General features: G+C 37.9%; 1 protein-coding gene across 4 annotated transcripts; it reads left to right on the top strand.

Moving 5' to 3' along the window:
• The first annotated feature begins 911 nt into the window (after positions 1–911).
• On the top strand, positions 912–26,941 carry LOC127860241 (UBX domain-containing protein 4-like). 4 transcript variants are annotated; one of them, XM_052398176.1, is made up of 13 exons: positions 912–1,083; positions 2,421–2,549; positions 3,063–3,181; positions 5,564–5,660; positions 7,328–7,415; positions 8,783–8,837; positions 9,702–9,871; positions 11,007–11,129; positions 12,729–12,806; positions 15,642–15,666; positions 19,558–19,680; positions 23,875–24,104; positions 25,082–26,941. In XM_052398176.1, the coding sequence occupies exons 1-13, from the start codon at positions 1,002–1,004 to the stop codon at positions 25,179–25,181; spliced, it is 1,419 nt and encodes a 472-aa protein (XP_052254136.1). In that variant the 5' UTR covers positions 912–1,001; the 3' UTR covers positions 25,182–26,941. The 4 variants fall into 4 exon arrangements, with proteins under 4 accessions (XP_052254136.1, XP_052254134.1, XP_052254135.1 ...); XM_052398174.1 differs by lacking the exon at positions 15,642–15,666 and adding an exon at positions 15,090–15,114; XM_052398175.1 differs by lacking the exon at positions 15,642–15,666 and adding an exon at positions 14,538–14,562.
• Positions 26,942–27,143: the final 202 nt, after the last annotated feature.

Genomic DNA, 27,143 nt, shown 5'->3' with positions numbered 1-27,143 from the left:
TTTTTAAAAATAAACAATATCGTTTTACGGTAATCGGTAGCGCGTTTTACCACATCGGATTTTGGGCGGGAATACATCTCGGGTACAGTCTTATATCGACCGGGTACGTTAAGTATATTTACCGTACCCGGGGTAAATGTAAGTATACTTAAGAGTACCCGGGGTACATGTAAGTAGTACCAGAGCCGATAATGACCAATCGAGCAATTGTGTGGCCCAGAAGTGGCAGATATGAGATATGTAAACCATACATTGAACATGGCTGCGTTCGGCGGATATTAAGCTATATGTTTGTTTTATTTGCAAAAAAAATGATTGGAACATGCATATATTAAAAGTTAACGGAAACTCATTATTCTATCAGCGTTACAGATGATGGAATGGGTACTTATGGTGTTTTCTCATCTGGGCTGGAATCATGGTCGGTGAGCGTTCTAACAAAAACACATAGTACTTTTATTCTAGAAAACGGAATCGCAATTGTTTATATAACCTGATGATTTCGGGCAACATCGACACGAAAATAAGTAGGTTTGAACTATATGCTAAGAGTCGTGTATGTGTTCCCTATTATTTCAACAAGGGGTATCATTTGAAGTATGTCGTTTAACTGCGCCAGTTAGTTGGCAGTCGGGTAATTCAGAGAATTGCTAAAACAATCTTTCTAAGTTCTATGGAACAAAGGCTACGATAAGCGACGGAAACGGAACCAACCAACAAACAAGTGTTTAACAACCGCCATCACAATAAACCTAAATTAGACGATATAAATATGGCGTCTCGCAACTGATATTGTCTTCTGTTTAGCATGCCGTTTACTAATAGCCGATTTGCATATGGGGAGGAGTTTGTTCTTTTATCTTGAGTGTAATGTAACCCCCGTACGTTATCGATAACTCTAAATATATTCGTGATTTGTTTTGGACACGTAATTTTAACAAACTTCCGGTTTCGGTTTATTTTGACATTTCAGTGTAATACCCATTATTTCATCTGTCAAAATGAAGTGGTTTACAGGAGGAATTCCACAGGCAATAAAAGTAGCAAAAGATCGTGGAACATTGTTTGTTGTGTATATTTACGGTATGTTGTTAGGGTTAAAGGCTGTAGCAATATGATTTCGCGACCTGTCATTTTTGTGTTTTGTCATTTTATTAATTTTCTGTTTATGTCTCAGGCTGTGAAAATTTCTTCATTAAGTTTAAAAGTCTACTGATCAGTCCGTACAAGTCGGTCCTTCTTTAGACTTGTTGTGATATCATTAGACAGAATATGGAAATCAATAAAGTATGTCACACACTATTTGACTGTTAGCATGTCTTTCCGTGGTATCGGCCCTCTTAATGAATACATACGAATTTTGGAAGTGAACAAATACAAAAACACGCATGTGTTATATGCCAATATATACTTAAATGTGTATTCTTGGACATAACAACTAAAACTGCATTTAAATCGGCCATGTTTTGATAAAATGCTGGTTATACTTAGCTCCCTTGAGTAATCTGTTTCATCTACACCTTGTCTCATTGTATGGTCGCTTCTGATTGGTAGGTAAGATTTGTTACTTTGCTCACGTGCTTGTCCTTAAAATAGTATCCTAATGGAAAACCTAAACTCTTGCTCATTTTGTTTTTAAAATACTTATACACTTTATTGAAAAATAAGCGGCATATAACACATTTGATAAAGCTACTATTAATCCATTAACAAACTACTTACTTGTGAGTTACGTAATTTAAAAATCATAGCATCTCCCTGGAATAAACATGACCTACTTTCCAATGAATACCGGAAATCCTGAGAATGATCATCGTAATAGTCATGGATAACCATCAAATACATTACAACTTCTAAAAATGGAAAAACATTAACTTTCCAGCACTTCATAAAGGTTTTTTGTTAAGGGGACAATACTATGAGGAGGGCCTATACGATGAAAGTAAGGGATACCCTCACCCCCCTGTCACAAAGTGTTACAAATCTCGAACCCTTCACCCCCTTAAAGTGCTTAAAAGTTTTTTTGTCAATAGTTGTTTATGTTAGACCTAAAGCGCTGTAGATGACTTAATTGTCTATTACCGGTACTACCCCGGTATATATAGTTATTTACCCAATAATGCAAATGTTAAGATCCATTACCTGAAGACATTCGTCGGCCTAGTTTTATGACCTTAATGTGTAAAACACATGATCGAAGTATCACCAGAAAAGCACAGTATTCTGGTGAAATAGAATTTTGAAATTAACTGTCCACATAAATTAAAAGCCATTAATTATGGATGAAAAACTGTATGTCTGAAAATGAAGAGTAACACAAAAAATTTTTTTTTGCTAAAATTGTGCTTGTCAGAACATTTAGAATGTCCGAAAACTTAGAGTAATTACAGTATACATGTTTTCTTGTTTGTATTCTGCAGGGAGTGATGAGATGTCTCTAGAGATGAATCAGAGCTGGGAAAATGATGAAGTCACAGTTGCCCTTAGTGATGTTGTTGCCATTAGAATTGACGGCAGCACTGAGGATAGCAAACATTTCTCACAAATATGTATCCTTGTCTGGAATTGGCATGTCTGAGCCTTGTCTTGAACAAGTATCCCATGTCTGAGCCTTGTATTGAACAAGTATCACATGTCTGAGCCTTGTCTTGAACAAGTATCGCATGTCTGAGCCTTGTCTTGAACAAGTATCGCATGACTGAGCCTTGTCTTGAACAAGTATTGCATGTCTGAGCCTTGTCTTGAACAAGTATCGCATTTCTGAGCCTTGTCTTGAACAAGTATCGCATTTCTGAGCCTTGTCTTGGACAAGTCTCCCAATTGTACTGCATAGTGGGGCAATGTGTCTAAAGCACAGTCTGGTTTTCTAGTGAGACATAACATCCATTATCACATATATCTTTCAACACAATAAAATGTTTATAAGCAGTATCTCATAAGCCATGTCACCTGAACAATACAACAAGACGTTGGAAAAGAACAAGTGTAGGTACTACATTGGGCTAGCTTTATTGTGCAGATCTATTTATGCATTTAATTATTATTTCCTGAATGTATGTCAGATCCTATAGTTGTTATACCGGCTACATATTGTATAGGGGAGAATGGAGTGCCTCTGGAGGTCATAGGTGGAGCTCTGAAACCAGAGGAACTTATTACACGAATAAAGAAAGTTCAGGAGGTATGGTTGATTAAAAATTAAATTGACAAAAATATAATTATTCATAGATAATCAGGCATTTAAATTATTGTACAAGTTAGTTTGAAATGTTTGATTTTATATCATCAGATTTTTCAATAATCGAAATGCCCATGTCTGTGATAATTCTTATTTGCATGTACCTCCCATGTTTTGGATAATGTTGTTATGTTTTTATGTACCCCACCACTATAGTGGGGGACATATTGTTTTTGCCCTGTCTGTTGGTTGGTTTGTGTGTTTGTTTGCCCCAACTTTAGCATTTGTCATAACTTTTGCAATATTGAACTTCATATTTGGCATGCATTTGTATCTCATGGAGCTGCACATTTTGATTTGTGAAAAGTCAAGGTCAAGGTCATCCTTCAAGGTCAAAGGTCAAATATATGGGTCATAATTGCTCATTTAATGTACACTATTGCAATATTGAAGATAGCAACTTGATGTTTAGCATGCATGTGTTTCTCATGGAGCTGCACATTTTGAGTGGTGAAAGGTCAAGGTCATCCTTCAAGGTCAAAGGTCAAATATATGGGGACATAGTGTTTCACAAACACATTTCTTGTTTTATATTTTGTTTAACGCTGATCTGTCAGGGGTTTTCTAGTATATTATAATTTCAGATAATAAATATAATTAATAAGATCAATTTAATACTTTGGAATATATTCTTCACATTGGAACATGTTTTTTTCAATGACAGTTACATGTAATTGACCAGTCGCCAACTCCGCCCACATTTTGTCGATCAGCCAATCAGATATCGATTTTTCACACACCCCTCAGCAACGCTTATCTGGCCGCCATTTTGTCCGACAAACAAAGCGTGTTGTGCATATGGAATGGACGTAATTTTTAAGGGTTTACACAGATTTTATATCAAATGCATGATCATTACTGTTCGATCATTATTCAAAATTGTAGGTGCTATACTTTATAAAAGGTTATTATTTTATCTTTATTTCTTGAACATATGAAGGAGTAATGAGAAAACAAAAACAATAAATAGTTTAACCACACCAGGTGTGTGTTCTATAAAACGTGTTATACCGTTTGATGCACATTATTATTAAGCAGTTTGGGCAACATAATAATTGCCACACATGCTTATTAATCTTAGCGTAATTGTCGATGATTAATAAATAACAGTATGTTGCGTGGATCTCGGAATGAAGGAACATTAAGGCATTGTTAGGTATTGTACACAAGAAAAGAAAACTATTTAATTACTTAAATGATTTCCAATTATATATTTATTTTCTATGGATCAAAAACAAGGGAAATCATTATAAATTGTTAACTTAAATATTGTTTTACCTAAAGTTAAAACAACAAAAAGGTGATTTCAACGCGGCTTAGCCAGCTTAAAGAGACTTCAAGTGTAAAAATGTACGGCTTATAATACAACAACAACATTTCTAATACAACATATATTGATACGGGGAGAAATGTGAAAATTGCAATTAACATATAAGGGCCATCTTGTTATAAATAAGCAAATGCATAATATGCTGAATGTATTCAATTCGAATGTTCGTGAACAGCACCGTAATACCAACATTTCATTTTTTGATAGTGAAATGTAACAGGTTCGCATTAAACATAAATGAAATAAAATGCATATTAGATTTCTGTTAATGAAACCACGAAATTAGGCCTGTATTAAATTATGGTTACAATCAAAATTTAATTTATATCTAAATAAAAAAAATCGGTGTCTTTTTAAAAATAACACATACAAAAAACCCATCATGATATGGATATGTCATTTGCATTTAATAAAAATATTTTCAAAATTATATATGAATAGCCACCGGGTTCACTGTCAGACGGTTGAATACAAGTTCAAAATCAATATGAAATAAATGCTCATTTTTACAACGGATTTTTCATCAACTCCCTTTATAATATGTATAAGAAACGTTTCTGATAGTCAGTATGCCGTTAACTCATTTATTTTGATTACGCCATTTCTCTCTAAAGTTTTTATGATTGCATTAAAGTTTTACAAAGCAGTTTAGTTTAGTGTGCGGCTTTAATAATTATATTATAGAAAAGAGCATAATATATCATTACAAATATAGAATTTCCCTCACGTAATCCGCTATAATTGCGATATGCTTGTCGGAGTTTTCTAATCACTAGACCACGTGACTATGTGGGCGGAGCGATCGATAATTTGGCGACTGGTCAATTAAGTCCTGAAAACAAAGGTAACAGGCTACACAGCGGACTCTATCAAAACATGATGCTATGCGACGCTGCAAAACATGACACATCACTTAATTTAAATGAAACTGCCTTTACATAAGAAGACATTTGTTAAGGGTTTAATGCATCTTGAGCTTATTGTACAATTAATAGATGCATGCAGCCCAGAAGTTAAGTCTATCAGGGGGTGCCACAAACAGTAGTTCAACAAGACAGGTAACCAGCGCAAATCAAGACACAGTGCAAGGGGGTGAGTAATAGAGTTCACTTTGTACATGAAGTATGTTTATAAAGAAGGATAAGAAAGCCTTGATCAGGTACACAAAGATTCACATTATTTTTGGGATAAAGTTAATTTAACACCAGTGAGGTATTTATTCATTTTTTTGTCTTAGTAAAGAAAACAAATTTAAAAAAAATCGCCATCACACAATCAGTGTTGTCATAAAACTATTCATGATAGCATTAATCCGTAGTGTGCTAATCCAGCCTCTGTGTATTCCACAGAATGTTTATTTATTGTCAATAATGCCATGGTTTAAAATAACACAGTTTTTATGCTCCCCGAAATAAAATTTTGGCGGAGCATATAGTTGCCAGTTTGTCCTTCATTACTTCCTTCCTTCCATCACACTTTTGCTACCGTTTCTCATAGCGCCTTCAATACTTTACCAATCGCTTTCATATTTGGCATGTAGGTACCTTGCATGGACCTCTACCGTTTGATGAGGTTTGAGGTCACTGGGGTCAAGGTCATGGAGGCTAATAATAGACTTCCTTCTGTCACACTTTTGCTACCGTTTCTCATGGCTCCTTCAATACTTTACCAATCGCTTTCATATTTACCATGTAGGTACCTTGCATGGACCTCTACCTTTTGATGAGGTTTGAGGTTACTGGGGTCAAGGTCAAGGTCACCGAGGCTAATAATAGACTTCCTTCTGTCACACTTTTGTTACCGTTTCTCATAGCGCCTTCAATACTTTACCAATCGCTTTCAGATTTGGCATGTAGGTACCTTGCATGAACCTCTACCTTTTGATGAGGTTTGAGGTCAAGGTCACCGAGGCTAATAATAGACTTCCTTCTGTCACACTTTTGCTACCGTTTCTCATAGCGCCTTCAATACTTTACCAATCGCTTTCAGATTTGGCATGTAGGTACCTTGCATGGACCTCTACCTTTTGATGAGGTTTGAGGTCACTGGGGTCAAGGTCTCCAAGGCTAATAAGAGATTTTTTAGGTGTTTATTAACACATACATTGACAAAGCGCATCATCGGGGAGCATCCATCAGTTTCACTGATATTCTTGTTCTATCTGTTTATTCATAATTATTGAATGACACTTAATAATTTATCTTATTTTAACAACGACTTTCAGCTCAGAATTGATGAATAAAACCTCCATAACGCTCAAAACCAAAAAAAAATTTGTCAAGTATTTCGTAAAATTAAGTTAACACCTAAACAATCATTGTTTCTTATAGCAATCGCCACAATTTCAACGCTAGATGTGGTATGATTACATTGATTTTTGTAGATACAAAATGCTAGTGTTTATTTATTTGTGACACAATTTATTCCATTTTAATTTCCCGCAACGATATCTATTCATACAACACACGAACACTGAAATGTTAGTGTTCATGTGTTGTATGCATAGATATCTTTGCGGGGAGATTAAAATGGAAATAAATTTGCAAAACAATAATAAAAATGAACTTTTTGTATCTACAAACATCTATTTTGCCTGAATACATCTGGCGTTGAAATTTTGCAATTGCCACAAGGAACACTGATTTTTAATTGTTGAACTTTATTTTACGAAATTTTGTACGAAATTTTCGATGATTTTGAGTAGTAATGGGGCTTTTAATATTGACTTATAATTTTATAATAATATAATTTTTTTCCAGAATCTCCTGGACCAAGTGCGATGCAAGAGGAACAGGGTGCTGCAGGGGACCCATCTACCAGTGCCCCATTGGAGGAGAAACAAGCCAGGTATAGTGCACTTACCTGTGTCAGCATTCTCATCTACAATTAAAACACTCCCACTCAGCCCCCATTCAATGGCCCCATAGGCCCAGTTTGTTGTATCCAATTTGGAAATTTTCAAAATTAAGGACCTTTTAGCACTTTTACATATAAGCTGTATGGACTTATAACAGCTGATCCAACTTATTGGTAGTTATTTTAATTAACCTTCATATGTAGTTACCTTGTATCAAAGATCCCCCTCTCTTCTAATAGCTTCTGGGGTGGGTGGCAGGTATTTCAATAGGGTTTGAAAACAATGAGTCAAATGACTCCTGTACTTAAAATGTTCAGAAGTCACATGAAACTTGCAGGGGTCAAAATACTGAAGTCTAGATATTATGTTTTTGGATCTTTGTTGATTGCTCTAAAAAAATTTCTTTGTATAATTGTTAGTATATATTGCATAACTTAAGACACAACATTTTGTGTAACATAAAATACATGTAATGTTCATAATTTAGTTTCATAATAAGATTTGCATCAAAATGATGCAAGGAAGATTATTTGGAGGAGTCAAAAGTGACAAAATTGCATCATAAAGCAGGATTCTGCTTCATTTGAAATCCCTTGATGAAGTTGTTGTTACTTCCAATAGCAAAATAAATTTCTCAATAACATACTAGTATTGGGTTATTGTAATTAAAGGTCGTAGACCAATAATTTGTATCCAAACCTAGTTTGGGTTGAATAAAGCGTGGTTTTTATTGAAGTCAAGGTCATGTTAAGTAAATGTTTAAAAATAGTTACTTCTCATTTACTTAAAATAGTTACTTCTCATTTACTTAAAATAGTTACTTCTCATTTACTTAAAATAGTTACTTCTCATTTACTTAAAATAGTTACTCCTCATTTACTTTAAAATAAATTAAGCTATTTTAATGCAATTAAATATTTGTCATGTGTGTAGGTTGATTTCATGTAAACATAGTTGGGGACTGCATTTTGGTCCAGTTTTGTAAAGGTCAAGGACACTGTTGCTATGAATAGAAAAATAGTATTTTCTCTATAACTTTAGTTTTGATGGAGGAATTATGCTGACATTTTGTATGTAGGTAGACGTAACTTGAGATTGCACATTAATTTATTTTTATTGAATTTGATTGCTTCATTAAACATTCAAGACCTTGGTTTAATGGCATCAACATGTTTCTTGTTGTGCTCATTATTTTCTGTGCTGTCATTTACAGATTTAAGTAACTCAGTCCTTGAAACAGGTTTATAGTGTGAAGAGTTGACATTTATTGTAATGTTTTACCTGATACTGTGTAAAACGTTTCATGATGATTAAATGTAGTCAATCAAAATGTTATTTTGTTTTGAAATTCTTTTAGAGCAAAAGAGTTAATTGAACGAAAACGAATTGAGAAAGAACAACAGGAATTTGAGGTAAGTGCTATTCCCGGAACAAATGGGGGAGAAGTTCAGAATGCCAGTAAAAGAAATGTAATATTAACAACACTTTTTTTCAACACAATTACAATTTTAAAAGAAAACAATTTTATCTGCTGTATCACTAGATTGACTGAATTTAAGGTTTTTAAGGTTTCACAGGTTTTTCCTAGACCAGCCCAAAGCTGAAATCTTAATACTGTCAGATTGGTTGATCTGCAGGATCCAGTCTTATTTTTATTGCAATCAAATGTACAGGAATTATAATCAAAGTAAAATTTTGAAATATGACTAGAGGCTTTTAACTAACATCTTTGATAATTTTAATAAATACATATGTGTAGGTAATAATTTTCCTTTTGTTACAAAGTTCAACGTAAACTTACTCTTGTCATATGATCTTCATTCATTTGTTTGTTGTTATCTGAACAGCGATTGGTTCTACACATGTTTCAAAGTTAATTGATTGGTTAGTGAACTTGGCATACCTCTGCGGCAATAAGGATTTCGACTTAAAAATAAAAATATCAAAAATTAAAATATTCAAATAATTATTGTAACTAATAAATGTATGATATTATAAATATAAATGTATATTAAATATAATAAGTATAAAGATAAAACAAAGATATAAGTGTTTCTTTTGTTTTATTAGAATAAAATATTACCAGTTAATGCATTATATAGTAAAACGAGGCTCCATTTCAAAATTATGCATGAAAAAAGCAAAACCAAATTGTTAAGGCCTAAAATTCAAAGTACTTAATGTCAGCATAGTTGTTTACACAATTTTACATTCAGTTTCACTTGTATTTGCATGATTATATAAATGTTCTTAAAAGTGTCTCATGCTCATGTCAGAAAGCACGTGAGGAGGAGATCAAGAGACGTAAGTTGGGCCAGGACCTGCTGAAGCTGAAATCAACACAACAGGAGATCCAGATGAAGGAACTCAAGGACCAGATGAAAAAAGAGAAGGATGACGAGAAGAAGGCTAGGGAAAGGGTGAAACAGCAGATTGCTAAGGACAGGTGAGGTTGAAACAGCAGATTGCTAAGGACAGGTGAGGGTGAAACAGCAGATTGCTAATGACAGGTGAGGGTGAAACAGCAGGCTGCTAAGGACAGGTGAGGGTGAAACAGCAGATTGCTAAGGACAGGCAAGGGTGAAACAGCAATTGCTAAGGACAGGTAAGGATGAAACAGCAGATTGCTAAGAACAGGTAAGGGTGAAACAGCAGATTGCTAAGGACAGGTGAGTATGAAACAGCTGATTGCTACCGACAGGTGTAGGTGAAATAGCAGATTGCTGCTAATAATAAGTGAGCGGTGAATTAGCAAATTGCAAAGGACAAGTGAGGGTGAAACATTAGATTGCTGAGGACATGTGAGAAAAAAACAGTAGATTGCAAAGTAAAGGTGAAGGTGAAACAACATCATATTATGCACAGGTAATGGTGAAACAGCAGATTGGCAAGGACAAGTGAGGGTGAGGGTGAAAAATCAGATTGCTAAGGATAGGTGATGGTGAAAATGTTTATTACTTAGGACATTAGATGAGAAAATGTAATTGTGGATTGCTAAGGATGGTGAAAGTGAAACAACAGAATGGTTAGACAATGTCAGTCTAAACAGCAGATTGCTAAGAACTGGTGAGTCTGAAATTATGATTTTTTAAGGACAGTTGAGTCTGAAATCATTAATTGCAAAGGACAGGTGAAGGTTATATAGCAGATTGGTAAGGAAAGTTCAGAGTAAACAGCAAGATTTCTACAGACAGATGCCGTTGAAATTGTGGATATTCTAGCACAGGGGGTGATTGTGTTAAATGATCAAGTAGTTAGTGAGGACTTTGTATGTACAGTGACAAGTTGCATGAATTAACATCTTGAATAAAGAATCTAATGGAATCACATACACATCAATGCTGTTTGGGACTTTATTTGTTGTCTTTGTATAATCATCTTGATAAAAACAACAAATAATTAACATATTGTTATTTCTTTTCCAATTTAGAATGATGGTACATGTAATTATGTGCAAGTATTTGGTTTGCTGGCTTTCTTGCAGTTACAGAATTTTGGAAATAAACACAATTTTGCAAAGCTTGTACCAGTTATGTGATAATTGTAATAATAATATAGCTATAATGTATTTATTCTTGTAGAGAAGACAGGGCCAAGAAATTTGATGCGGAGAAACAAGAGAGGGAGAAGCAATTAGAGGACAAAAAAAAGGAGAAGTTGTTACAACAGCAGGCAGAGGCTGCTGCGGAGGAAGCCAGAAAAAGGTCAACATTCACTGGAAAATGTTATGGTTTGATTTAAGGATTACGTAGTCTAGTATTTTTCTGCATTTGGGCGGAGTATGAACTGTCTGAAAAGTATGCCTAATTTGCATTAATTTTTACAAATTTTTCTAGACAGTTCATACACCAATGAAATGCAGGTTAAGCTTCTAAGTTCTTATTGTCACAGTACAATTTTCATCCAAACTTGGTCAGATGTTGTATCTAGATGATGTCTAGGTCAAGTTCGAATATGGGTCATGCCGGGTCAAAAACTAGGTCACGGGGTCACTCAGTGCGTTTTAAACATTCAGCATGGTGTTCTCTCTCTTATTCAAGTAGCTTTCATCCGAGCTTCACCACACTTGGTCAGAAGTTGTATCTAGATGATGTGTAGCTAAAGTTCGAACATGGGCCATGCCGGGTCAAAAACTAGGTCACAGGGACACTTAGTTTGTTTTTAAACATTGAGCATGGTGTCCGCTGTTTTATGTGACGACAACATAAAAAAATATTCTGTGTCAACGCGGCATGTAGAGGTATTCGTCACGTCTTCGACAAAGCTCTAGTTTTTGCTTGCTTCGGTTCATTTAGTCTTCAAATTTAATTAAATATGACAAAGTCATACAGTATTCAACATTAAGTAAATATTTTTGACAAAATTTGATGTAAGTTATAATTCTTATTCACAAAACAAAATTGTCTAGATTGTTTATATGTTTGAATGCAACAGCAAAGAGGAAGTGTAAGTCATATATAGAAAATACTTACATATATGTATATATCTTCCCAAATGGCATTTGGTTGTTCTGTTGGTTTGGAGTCTTTTTTGACACAATTATGTTTCCCAACGTTGTTATTTATTTCAGTTGTTATTTGTATTTGCCTTTTAGTCTTTTCAAGCCAGGGTTGGTAATGAGATATTAACTTGTTAGTTTGAATATTCAAGCCAGCGTTGGTAATGAGATATCCACTTGTAAGCTTGAATAGTCATTAAAAATGATCAATACTACTCACCATTGCGTCAATGCCAGTATAATGCTGTGGTTAAGGTTTGCATGCAAGACCTATATTTCTTCATCAGGAATATTATTGGATAGTGCAAACCAGGGGACCGTTTCAAAAAACATCGTAGTACACATTTACGATACGATACATTTTTCGAAGATACATAATTGCTAAAGTCCATATCATACGTTTATAAATCTTCAGTACTGAATTACTTACATTGGCATCTCTAACGCGGTATATATTTGAGGAGCATGCCGAGCTAGTTCGTCTACTTATTAAGAGACAAAATTCTCTCATAAGTTAAATTTGTCGTACAATTGTTTATGAAACAGTCCCCTGGCTTATAACTCCTACCTGTATTTTAGCAGAATAATGGCATTTTTTATACTTAGAAAATTCAGATTAATGTTCGTGTCTTACAAATCTTTATCTTAATATGTATGAGGCATTCTCAAGATCTATTAATAGACACCAAGAACTTTTTTGTCTAAAATCAGACTTGAGAGTGCTTTTGTACAAGTCCAATTCTTTTAATGCTATGGAGCTATAATAACTATATCTAATTTGTTATACTTCTGTTCCTGTTCCCAGTGAGACAGCCAGGATCCAGGTACGTCTGCCAGATGGCTCCTCCCTCACCCACACATTCCCGTCCACTGACACGTTCAGGTGCCTGTACAGCCTAGTTGCAGAGGTAAGTCCATATACACACACATTCCCGTCTACTGACACATTTAGGTGTCTGTACAGCCTAGTGGCAGAGGTAAGTCCATATACACACATTCCCGTCCACTGACACGTTCAGGTGTCTGTACAGCCTAGTGGCAGAGGTAAGTCTATATACACACACATTCCCGTCCACTGACACGTTCAGGTGCCTGTACAGCCTAGTGGCAGAGGTAAGTCTATATACACACACATTCCCGTCCACTGACACGTTTAAGTGTCTGTACAGCCTAGTGGCAGAGGTAAGTCTATATACCCACACATTCCCGTCCACTGACACGTTCAGGTGCCTGTACAGCCTAGTGGCAGAGGTATGTCCATATATACCCACACATTCCCGTCCACTGACACGTTCAGGTGCCTGTACAGCCTAGTGGCAGAGGTAAGTCCATATACACACACATTCCCGTCCACTGACACGTTCAGGTGCCTGTACAGCCTAGTGGCAGAGGTATGTCCATATATGCCCACACATTCCCGTCCACTGACACGTTCAGGTGCCTGTACAGCCTAGTGGCAGAGGTATGTCCATATACACACACATTCCCGTCCACTGACACGTTCAGGTGCCTGTACAGCCTAGTGGCAGAGGTATGTCCATATATACCCACACATTCCCGTCCACTGACACGTTCAGGTGCCTGTACAGCCTAGTGGCAGAGGTAAGTCTATATACCCACACATTCCCGTCCACTGACACGTTCAGGTGCCTGTACAGCCTAGTGGCAGAGGTATGTCCATATATACCCACACATTCCCGTCCACTGACACGTTCAGGTGCCTGTACAGCCTAGTGGCAGAGGTATGTCCATATACACACACATTCCCGTCCACTGACAGGTTCAGGTGCCTGTACAGCCTAGTGGCAGAGGTAAGTCCATATACCCACACATTCCCGTCCACTGACACGTTCAGGTGCCTGTACAGCCTAGTGGCAGAGGTAAGTCTATATACACACACATTCCCGTCCACTGACACGTTCAGGTGCCTGTACAGCCTAGTTGCAGAGGTAAGTCCATATACACACACATTCCCGTCCACTGACACGTTCAGGTGCTTGTACAGCCTAGTGGCAGAGGTAAGTCCATATACACACACATTCCCGTCCACTGACACGTTCAGGTGTCTGTACAGCCTAGTTGCAGAGGTATGTCCATATACACACACATTCCCGTCCACTGACACGTTCAGGTGCTTGTACAGCCTAGTGGCAGAGGTAAGTCCATATACACACACATTCCCGTCCACTGACATGTTCAGGTGCCTGTACAGCCTAGTGGCAGAGGTAAGTCTATATACACACACATTCCCGTCCACTGACACGTTCAGGTGCTTGTACAGCCTAGTAGCAGAGGTATGTCTATATACACACACATTCCCGTCCACTGACACGTTCAGGTGCTTGTACAGCCTAGTGGCAGAGGTATGTCCATATACACACACATTCCCGTCCACTGACACGTTCAGGTGTCTGTACAGCCTAGTGGCAGAGGTAAGTCCATATGCACACACATTCCCGTCCACTGACACGTTCAGGTGCCTGTACAGCCTAGTGGCAGAGGTAAGTCTATATACACACACATTCCCGTCCACTGACAGGTTCAGGTGCTTGTACAGCCTAGTGGCAGAGGTATGTCCATATACCCACACATTCCCGTCCACTGACACGTTCAGGTGCCTGTACAGCCTTGTGGCAGAGGTAAGTCCATATACACACACATTCCCGTCCACTGACACGTTTAGGTGCCTGTACAGCCTAGTGGCAGAGGTAAGTCTATATACACACACATTCCCGTCCACTGACAGGTTCAGGTGCCTGTACAGCCTAGTGGCAGAGGTAAGTCTATATACACACACATTCCCGTCCACTGACACGTTCAGGTGCTTGTACAGCCTAGTAGCAGAGGTATGTCTATATACACACACATTCCCGTCCACTGACACGTTCAGGTGCTTGTACAGCCTAGTGGCAGAGGTATGTCCATATACACACACATTCCCGTCCACTGACACGTTCAGGTGTCTGTACAGCCTAGTGGCAGAGGTAAGTCCATATACACACACATTCCCGTCCACTGACACGTTCAGGTGCCTGTACAGCCTAGTGGCAGAGGTAAGTCTATATACACACACATTCCCGTCCACTGACAGGTTCAGGTGCTTGTACAGCCTAGTGGCAGAGGTATGTCCATATACCCACACATTCCCGTCCACTGACACGTTCAGGTGCCTGTACAGCCTTGTGGCAGAGGTAAGTCCATATACACACACATTCCCGTCCACTGACATGTTTAGGTGCCTGTACAGCCTAGTGGCAGAGGTAAGTCTATATACACACACATTCCCGTCCACTGACACATTCAGGTGCTTGTACAGCCTAGTGGCAGAGGTAAGTCCATATACACTCACATTCCCGTCCACTGACAGGTTCAGGTGCCTGTACAGCCTAGTGGCAGAGGTAAGTCCATATACACACACATTCCCGTCCACTGACACGTTCAGGTGCTTGTACAGCCTAGTGGCAGAGGTAAGTCTATATACACACACATTCCCGTCCACTGACACGTTCAGGTGCCTGTACAGCCTAGTGGCAGAGGTATGTCCATATACACACACATTCCCGTCCACTGACACGTTCAGGTGCCTGTACAGCCTAGTGGCAGAGGTAAGTCCATATACCCACACATTCCCGTCCACTGACACGTTCAGGTGCCTGTACAGCCTAGTTGCAGAGGTAAGTCTATATACACACACATTCCCGTCCACTGACACGTTCAGGTGCCTGTACAGCCTTGTGGCAGAGGTATGTCCATATACACACGCATTCCCGTCCACTTACACGTTCAGGTGCCTGTACAGCCTAGTTGCAGAGGTATGTCCATATACACACACATTCCTGTCCACTGACACGTTCAGGTGCCTGTACAGCCTAGTGGCAGAGGTAAGTCCATATACACACACATTCCCGTCCACTGACACGTTCAGGTGCCTGTACAGCCTAGTGGCAGAGGTATGTCCATATACACACACATTCCCGTCCACTGACACGTTTAGGTGCTTGTACAGCCTAGTGGCAGAGGTAAGTCCATATACACACACATTCCCGTCCACTGACACGTTCAGGTGCCTGTACAGCCTAGTGGCAGAGGTATGTCCATATACACACACTTTCCCGTCCACTGACACATTCAGGTGCCTGTACAGCCTAGTGGCAGAGGTAAGTCTATATACACACACTTTCCCGTCCACTGACACGTTCAGGTGCCTGTACAGCCTAGTGGCAGAGGTAAGTCCATATACACACACATTCCCGTCCACTGACACGTTCAGGTGCCTGTACAGCCTAGTTGCAGAGGTATGTCCATATACACACACATTCCCGTCCACTGACAGGTTCAGGTGCTTGTACAGCCTAGTGGCAGAGGTATGTCCATATACACACACATTCCCGTCCACTGACACGTTCAGGTGCCTGTACAGCCTAGTTGCAGAGGTATGTCCATATACACACACATTCCCGTCCACTGACACGTTCAGGTGCTTGTACAGCCTAGTGGCAGAGGTAAGTCCATATACACACACATTCCCGTCCACTGACACGTTCAGGTGTCTGTACAGCCTAGTGGCAGAGGTAAGTCTATATACACACACATTCCCGTCCACTGACACGTTCAGGTGCTTGTACAGCCTAGTGGCAGAGGTATGTCTATATATACCCGCACATTCCCGTTCACTGACACGTTTAGGTGCCTGTACAGCCTAGTGGCAGAGGTAAGTCCATATACACACACATTCCCGTCCACTGACACGTTTAGGTGCTTGTACAGCCTAGTGGCAGAGGTAAGTCTATATACACACACATTCCCGTCCACTGACACGTTCAGGTGCCTGCCTGTACAGCCTAGTGGCAGAGGAAAGTCCATATACACACACATTCCCGTCCACTGACACGTTTAGGTGTCTGTACAGCCTAGTGGCAGAGGTAAGTCCATATACACACACATTCCCGTCCACTGACAGGTTCAGGTGCTTGTACAGCCTAGTGGCAGAGGTATGTCCATATACACACACATTCCCGTCCACTGACACGTTTAGGTGTCTGTACAGCCTAGTGGCAGAGGTAAGTCCATATACACACACATTCCCGTCCACTGACAGGTTCAGGTGCTTGTACAGCCTAGTGGCAGAGGTAAGTCTATATACCCACACATTCCCGTCCACTGACATGTTCAGGTGCTTGTACAGCCTAGTGGCAGAGGTAAGTCTATATACACACACATTCCCGTCCACTGACACGTTTAGGTGCCTGTACAGCCTAGTGGCAGAGGTAAGTCCATATACCCACACATTCCCGTCCACTGACACGTTTAGGTGTCTGTACAGCCTAGTGGCAGAGGTAAGTCCATATACACACACATTCCCGTCCACTGACAGGTTCAGGTGCTTGTACAGCCTAGTTGCAGAGGTAAGTCCATATACACACACATTCCCGTCCACTGACACGTTCAGGTGCCTGTACAGCCTAGTGGCAGAGGTAAGTCCATATACACACACATTCCCGTCCACTGACAGGTTCAGGTGCCTGTACAGCCTAGTGGCAGAGGTAAGTCCATATACACACACATTCTCGTTCACTGACACGTTCAGGTGCTTGTACAGCCTAGTGGCAGAGGTAAGTCCATATACACACACATTCCCGTCCACTGACACGTTCAGGTGCCTGTACAGCCTAGTGGCAGAGGTAAGTCTATATGCACACACATTCCCGTCCACTGACACGTTCAGGTGCTTGTACAGCCTAGTGGCAGAGGTAAGTCTATATACACACACATTCCCGTCCACTGACACGTTCAGGTGCCTGTACAGCCTAGTTGCAGAGGTATGTCCATATACACACACATTCCCGTCCACTGACACGTTCAGGTGCCTGTACAGCCTAGTGGCAGAGGTAAGTCCATATACACACACATTCCTGTCCACTGACACGTTTAGGTGCCTGTACAGCCTAGTGGCAGAGGTAAGTCTATATACACACACATTCCCGTCCACTGACAGGTTTAGGTGTCTGTACAGCCTAGTGGCAGAGGTATGTCTATATACACACACATTCCCGTCCACTGACACGTTCAGGTGCCTGTACAGCCTAGTTGCAGAGGTAAGTCCATATACACCCACATTCCCGTCCACTGACAAGTTCAGGTGCCTGTACAGCCAAGTGGCAGAGGAATGTCTATATACCAGAAGCACTAATACCTACAAAGCTTTCAAGTGATGAGTAACAATTGCAGTAAATTTGCAACTGTCATGTTCCAATAAAAGCCTTAAAGTCAGATTGATTGTTAAGTTACGTTTATCTTTACTATGTGGTTCACATTTTTTGTTATGTGATGCATGTATTATCTTACTTAGTGCAAGTTTTGTCCTATGATTGAAGGTTGTTGTCTGATGTGATGCACATTTTGTATTATTTAGTTCATGTTTTGTCTTACATGTTTTTTGTCTTAAACGATGCACATTTTGTGAGCACAAATGGCGTCACGTTTTGCCTTATGAGGTGTAGAACCTGTACTTTGTGTCATGGGAAAGAGCTAGGTTACGATCCACAGTGGGGATTCAACAGTGACCTCCAGGTCGCTAGGCATACACCATTGCCTTTGACACCATGGCGACTCGATGTTTGGTTATTTGATGCACATTATGTCTGATGTTGTGCACCTTTAATTGTCTTATGTGGCAATTTTTACTTAATATGTGAATCTTTGATATAATATTGTGCACATTACTTCCTATGTTATGCACCTTTTGTATTATTTGGTGCTCTTTTCGTCATAATTTGTGAATGTTAAATCATATGTGATTCAAAATTTGCCTAATGTGGTGCATGTTTTGTATTATGTGCTGCACTATTTGTTTAATGTGGTGCATGTCTTGTATTATGTTGTGCACTTTTTATGCCCCCGAAGGAGGGCATATCGTGATTGAACTGTCCGTCTGTCTGTCCGTCACACTTTGCGTTTAGGTTTCGAAAAATGCTCATAACTTTTATGTCGCTTCAGATAGCAATTTCATATTTGGCATGCATGTGTATTAGGACAAAGCCTTTCCATACGCACACAAATTTGGACCCCTGTGACCTTGAACTTAAAGTCCGCGTTGAGGTTTCGAAATGTGCGTTTGGGTTTCGAAAAAAGCTGATAACTTCTATCAAGCAATTATAGGGGGCATAAGTCATCCTATGGTGACAGCTCTTGTTGTCTTAGGTGGTGCTTGGTTTGAGTTCAAAAGGTTGTTAGTGTTGACATATGTCTAGAAGTACTACCTTAATAATTTTTTGTCCTTTTGTCTTTTGTGGGTACAACGCTGATATATTTTACAACTGGTTCGATGATATTTCTTTTAACAGAGAACATTATACTTGTTTAATCAAACATGCATTACTAGTATTATTTGAACTTCATGGATAAAATGTGATCACATACTGGTAATCTGAAAAATCAGGGAAAAATCAGGGGTTTTAGTGGGCTTTTTAGGCAAAAGGGACCGAAAGTGAAAGAAGACATTAGAAGAGAGTCAAACCCTATTGATATTTATGTTTCTTTACACCAAAAAATAACTCATTTTGATGATACATATTTTTTTGATTTTGGAATTGTAAGTTTGTCTTAAATGAATGTGTGATTCTTGATGATTGTAGAGGCTTAAAGGAAGCGTGAGTCTTTCCCAGACATTTCCACGCCGCCGATTTGAGGAGGAGGATATGGACAGAACATTCATGGAGTTACAGCTCGCACCATCAGCAGTGCTTATAGCCTTACCTGTAAGTGAACTTAGCTATACCTGTCAGTGAACATTGAATTACAGAACAATCATGGAGTTATCTGTAAGTGAACATTTCTTTAACTGTAAGTGATAATAGCATAACCTGTAAGTTAACTAAACTTTGCCTGTCAATGAACATTGTCTAACCTGTATGTTTTTATAGCCTGTTATGGAATTGTATTGTTTGTTGCTGAACATTGCAATCTTTTCTTTAATTTAGCTTCACATTGCATTTCTTAAGAGAATATGACTGATCATTGCGTAACCTTCAAGTTAATCTAGCTTGAATTTTCAAAGTTAAGTTATACTGGAAAGTAATGCTGATTGAACATGCATTAAATGTACATTAATATGACAATATATTTATAATAACGTACAAGTTGCTATAGCTAAATATTGAACACAATGATGTTAAAAATAGCGATTCGCTGAACATATTTAAATCTTAACTGAAAAGAAGACTAGCTAAAACTCCATCCTATAATTATGTAGGTAAACATCACCTGCATGCGAAAAATATCATTTCGTCGCCCATTTGTTAATGCGGTGCTATTTAATCTAACAACGACTTCTTTTTCATATGTCCTTATTATAATGAAATCGCCATGAATTAGTTAACAACATTTCTAGTATAACTAGTGATATTGAGCTTGATACAATTCTTTTTGGAAGTAGATATCTCGACGAAAATGAATATCCCCAAGTATTTTGTATAATTCTCATTTCTGGTGCAAATGAAAATATGTTTAAAAGCACACCCATCTATTGCATAAATACTACTGCGAGGAGAGAAACTATACAAGAATTTATTCTTTCTTTTCAATCCTTTTTCTTATAATAATTGTATTGTGCATGATTGAGGTACACTGTATTTGCCAAAAGAAATTCATATGTTTAACCCTTTCAGTGCGGGAACCGAATTTTGCAGGCCTGTGCAAACAGTTTGGATCCAGATGAGATGCCACAGAACGTGGCGTCTCATCAGGATCCAAACTGTTTGCTATTTGGATAGTATTCTTTGAAAAAAATCAAAGAAAATGCTAATTTTAGAAATTCAGCAGACGACATTTTAGCAGAAGACAAATTTCCCAGCATGCAAAGGGTTAAACTAAATATTGAACATGTATCAGACACAGACTCAACAAATCCTCTCAATGTTTATACATTTAGACCAAACATTGTATGACAGGTAAGGGAATCTTGCATAAAACAACATTTCATTTAATTAGAAGTATATCTATTTGAATATTTTGTACATGGCATTATGATTCTTGTAATATATGCTTATACAATTTTACCCATTACATGTATTTGGTCAATTAAGGCGAATAATAACCAATCTCGTCTTTTCTATTAATGTTATATTATCCTAATAATTTTTAGCTCGGCGTTTTCGCAGAAAACCTGAGGTATTGTCATAGCCAGCTCGTCGTGTCGTCCGCTGTCCGCGTCGTGCTAAAACCTTAACATTAGCTCTAAAATCAATGTGCTTCTACCTACAACTTTTAAACTTCATATGTAGATGCACCTTGATGAGTTCTACACGCCACACCCATTTTGGGGTTACTAGGTCATAGGTCATGGTCATTGTGACCTCTAAAAAAAACAAATTCTGACAATCTTTTATTTATTAGCTCATCTATTTTTTTTTAAAAAATTATGAGCTATTGTCATCACCTTGGCATCGGCGTCGGCGTTGGCGTTGGCGTCCGCGTCCGGTTAAGTTTTGCGTTTAGGTCCACTTTTCTCAGAAAGTATCAATGCTATTGCATTCAAACTTGGTACACTTACTTACTATCATGAGGGGACTGGGCAGGCAAAGTTAGATAACTCTGGCGTGCATTTTGACAGAATTATGTGCCCTTTTTATACTTAGAAAATCGAAAATTTTGGTTAAGTTTTGCGTTTAGGTCCACTTTTCTCAGAAAGTATCAATGCTATTGCATTCAAACTTGGTACACTTACTTACTATCATGAGGGGACTGGGCAGGCAAAGTTAGATAACTCTGGCGTGCATTTTGACAAAATAATGTGCCCTTTTTATACTTAGAAAATTGAAAATTTTGGTTAAGTTTTGTGTTTAGGTCAATTTTATTCCTTAAGTATCAAAGCTATTGCTTTCATACTTGCAACACTTACTAACTATCATAAGGGGACTGTGCAGGCAAAGAAATGTAACTCTGACTGGCATTTTGACAGAATTATGTGCCCTTTTTATACTTAGAAAATTGAAAATTTGGTTAAGTTATGTGTTTAGGTCCACTTTATACCTACAGTATCAAAGCTATTGCTTTCATACTTGCAACACTTACTAACTATCATAAGGGGACTGTGCAGGCAAAGAAATGTAACTCTGACTGGCATTTGGACAGAATTATGTGCCCTTTTTATACTTAGAAAATTGAAAATTTGGTTAAGTTATGTGTTTAGGTCCACTTTATACCTACAGTATCAAAGCTATTGCTTTCATACTTGCAACACTTATTAACTATCATAAGGGGACTGTGCAGGCAAAGTTATGTAACTCTGACTGGCATTTGGACGGAATTATGGGCCCTTTATACTTAGAAAATTGAAAATTTGGTTAAGTTTTGTGTTTGGGTCCACTTTACCCCTAAAGTATCATAGAAATTGCTTTCATACTTGGAACACTTGCAAACTATCATAAGGGTACAGTAAAAGGACAAGTTGCATTACTCTGGTTGTCATTTTTACGGAATTATGGCCCTTTTTTGACTTAGTCACTTTGAATATATGGTTAAATTTTGTGTTTCAATCCACTTTACTTCTTAAGTATCAAGGCTTTTGCTTTCAAACTTCAAATACTTTCATGCTATCATGAGGTTACTGTACCTGGCAAGTTGAATTTTACCTTGACCTTTGAATGACCTTGACTCTCAAGGTTAAATTATAAAATTTTGCTAAAATTGCCATAACTTCTTTATTTATGATTAGATTTGATTGATACTTTGACAAAACTACTCTTACCTGACAAACCACAATAGACTCCACCCAAACCATCCCCCGTGCACTCCCCCCCCTCCCCCCCTAATTTTTTTTTTTTAAAGATCATCTCACAAATGACCACCACACCCTCACACTATACCCCCCCCCCACCCCACCCCCCCCCCACATTTTATTTTTGAAACGGTTTAAAAACACAAATATTTATTTTTATTATTTTATGTTTGAAATACCGTCCAACCATCGCAACCAAGAATCCCCCCCCCACCCCCCCTCCCCCCACCCTAATCTCCCCCCCTAATTTTTTTTTTTGTTAAGATCATCTCACAAATTACCACCACACCCTCACACTATACCCCCACCCTCCAACCCCACCACCCCAATTTTTTTTTTTTTTGAAACGGTTAAAAAACACATATATTTATTTTTATTATTTTATGTTTGAAATACCGTTTGAAATACCGTCCAACCATCGCACCCATGCATCCCCCCCCACTCCCCCCCACCCCCCCACCCCCGATTTTTTTTTTGCGTTTTTGTTTCGTATTTTTGGAAGATAATGTAATAAATTCCACACCCCCACACTTTACACCCCTCTTCACTCCACCCCTCCCTCCTTTGTGATTGAAAATGAGAGTCCCTTCACCTTTAAAAAGAAAATAGATGAGCGGTCTGCACCCGCAAGGCGGTGCTCTTGTTCAAAACTGCACCCGTAGCCGAGCATGGCACCCGTTAAGTGGTGCTCTTGTTACAATTATGTAACACGAATCTTGATTTTAGACATGCTGTGGGAAAATGGGGCTTAATACATGTGCGTAAATTTTCGTCCCAGATTATCTTGAACCATCCACACAGGATAAACAGGGTCAACACTTGTGATCTTTTATGGACTTTTTTGTTTAAAGCAAGGCACTTCTCTAGGAAAATCCAGTCAAAGCAGAAAGTGTAATCCCATATTAGCCTGTGCAAACTGTACTAAAACAGGCTATTCTGGGACAACACTTTACGCACATGCATGAAGCCCCGTTTTCCCCAAGCCAGATCATTTATATTTTTTAGTGTTATTTTGGTGTTACTAGTTGTCCTTCACACGTAATGTCATCTTACAGGCCAGCCAATCCAGCTATTTAGCGTTCTGATTATAGTAAAGGCCAAATATGAAACATGAAACTTGATTTATATTTAACAGTATAATTTGTTGTGCTATTCATGTTATGTCTTCTCCCAGGCAAGCCAGTCTAGCTACCAAGCCTCCTCCTCCTCCTCCTCCCTAAGTCTGCCTGGTATCCTCTCCATGCTCATGTACCCGCTCATGATGCTGTGGAAGTTTATCTTCTCCATGTTCGGAGGGGGCAGCAGTCGGTCCACACCAGGTGGAGCCACTGGCGGCTCGGCGAGGGGGAGTGTGTCATCGTCCTCATCTCAGCAACAGACCCCTCGATCAGACAGGCCCACTACGTATGTATTCCAGTATAGTTGGGCTCTATACAATTGAGTGAAGAAAGAATTAGCAAGATGCTAAATTGACCTTTTTGTTTTAGTTTTGATGTATTTATCATGAATTGTTTATTAAAATTGAGTTGAAAAATTCATTGAATATGCTCATTATTATGGAGCAAAGCTCTGGTAATACTGGGCTTAACAGATTTGCACAAAGTATCAGATTAGCAAAATATTGCATACAAGCGTAAAGTGTTGTCCCTGAATAATCTGGCAGGATACTTTATTCACATGCATTATGCCTGGTTTTTCCAGAAACTTGGTATTATTAACTCAAAAATAACAAAACGTTTGCTTCCCATTTGACATTATTATATTTCAGTAATTTATTACTGTATTTTTGTATTTTAATTTTATAACAACCTTGGCCTTGTAAATAGGAATATACTTAAGCCAAATGTAGTCTTCCACTGCAAATGTAACATGGATTCCCAACACTTATATTTTAAGTTAAGTTTAGATGTAGGATTTTTCCATTCAGTCCAGTTGATATTCTACAAAGGATATATTTGTATATTTGATTATTGATTAGGCCTGTCCTCATGAAAAAAAAGCATTTGGTAAGTGCAGTATTAATCACAAAAAGTTTGTACTAGTCAATGATCATTAGAGATTCAGCATGTTTTAGTTTAACCCTTTCACACTGAGAAGCAAAGTGAAATGGCTATAGGCAAACAGCATAAAACTAGAACAGCCTGCAAGTAACTGGCAGTCTGTTCAGGTTTTATGCTGTTTGCTGCTCATTAGTAGATAATGGTTGGAAATTAAGCCTTTAAAACTTGGTAAGAAAGGTCTTTTTTTTTAATTTTACTTTCTATGGACTACAAATGCGGCAAAATACGTATCTAAGTGGTAAAGGGTAAATATTTTAAGTTTGGGCTAAACTGGATATGGAGCATCATGGTGGGACTTATTATTGTGTTAATTTGTTTCAGAGCCCGCCAGCGTGGGGGCAACATGGGGCGAATGACAGACTTGAGAGATGACGAGGATGACATGAACACATACAATGGCAACTCCACTCAACAAATGTAGTGTTGCTTTGGGAGAATAAGAAATACTGCAACAAATGAAACAAACAGGGATCAAGACCTTAATTGGCAAACCTAAGTAGGTTTAGACTGAAACTGACCCAGTTTTGTCATTTGAAACTACATGATTTTTGACTGGGGTCATTGCATACCGCACGGGCGAAGGTCAGGGGTCATGGAAAACTAGTCTTGATAGTAGTGGTGTTTGTAAGTATATTGTCATAAATCTGTTATCAAATCTAGTGCTGGTATTAAATACTTCTTGGCTTTGTGATGTATGATGATCTTAAAAGACCTTTCAGCTTGTTGTGTTAGTTACTATTGAAATGTATTGTTTCAAAAAGATTATTCTATTCAGTTGACATTGGTTAGCACTTGTACGGATAAAAGTATTGTTCCCTAACAATCAGCAATCAAAAGTTGAATACTATTGTTTAAATGATTTAAAGTTTACCAGTTTGAGCTGGAATTCCTTTTTTAACTGGGCACCCAAAAATCATGTTTGTAATGCAAGTAAATCCAATGGAATAATTTAGTACAGGGGTATGTTTTTTTCTCTTATTTAAGCAACATTTACGCACTTTCATACAAAGAATTAAAAGTAATTATTAAGACATGCTATCTTAACGAAAACTGGTAACCTGTTTTGGTTGTTTTTTCATGCTTGTTTTGATCAAGTATGATTATTTATTTTATATGTTGGGTACAAGTGCATTATTGCCTCAGTATGTTGAAACATTGATTGTAATTGTTGTTTTTGTTAATCTTATTCAATATTAACTTTGCTTGTTTATTGTGAAACAATAGTTCTTGTAAACATTTTTGTTAATTTCCAAGAAAGATTTTATTGTGTCTTCTTGCAAAATCTTGAGGGCTTCATTTGTTGTATTGTATAATATTTGTTCAATCTTTAACACAGTTCTTAAAATTTCAAAATCCTTGAACATTGTAGGTTGGTGCTTGTATTAAATACTGTCACTATTATATCATTGTTATGGATAGAAAATTGTTTTGCTGCATTTTTCTATAAAACCAAAACCTAAACACATTTTATCTATATTTGTATTCTTCAAAGGATTTAATATTTGCAGTATAATTCTGTTCTTGGGTAAATAAGTCTGTTTATCCAGAATTCGCCATTCCATATATGGCCATTAAATCTTTGCCAATGCATTTGGTGTATATTGTAGGTGGCTACTTTCAAGTTATATTCATTTGCTAAGGCAAAAAAGCACATTAAATGCAAGCATTTAATGAGCATATTAATTATATCTTTCATACAGTATACACAAACACTTGTCAATAATAGTGGTATCCCCATCTAATGGAGGGCAAATCATCAGTTATCTTTGTGCTATACATATATGTGAGTTTTTAAGTCTGCTTTGCTACTCTAATACTTTTGATGCTTATGAACAGTATCCAACCATATTTCCCAACCTCACATTGACATATACCTTGACCTGGTTTGGAAATTTGCATAATTGAAATAAATGTTTTAACTGAATACATTTTACTGTTTTCTAGCAGCAGAACTGCTTGCTTAAACGTTTGAATACTTACACAGGTGTTGTTTATGACCATTCACAATCTAGTTATATCGTAATACTTTGTACATTTGGATTAATGTTTTTGTCACTGGTAACCTGTTATACATGAACTGAATGAAAACTTAAGACTATAGATGCAAATTTCCATGTATATGAACCGTTTCTAAATTCTATGACTGTAATATATTTATTAATTAAATGTCAACACAAACAAGTATGCATTGTTTCTTTAGTAAAATTGTTAACTAGGATGAAGTCGGAGTATAGTTTTCATGTTGTAATAATATTTTCGATGTGATATTATGTGTTATCTTGGTCTGTTGACAGTTGTAAATGCTAATTAAACACGAAAATAATCTCCTGCAAATCCTCAACATCAAAATTTTACAACCAAACTGGGACCAGTCCTATGGTAA

This window comes from Dreissena polymorpha, chromosome 15, assembly GCF_020536995.1.
Source record: "Dreissena polymorpha isolate Duluth1 chromosome 15, UMN_Dpol_1.0, whole genome shotgun sequence".
Taxonomy (NCBI): domain Eukaryota; kingdom Metazoa; phylum Mollusca; class Bivalvia; order Myida; family Dreissenidae; genus Dreissena; species Dreissena polymorpha.
This window is presented reverse-complemented; position numbering and strand designations above follow the sequence as displayed.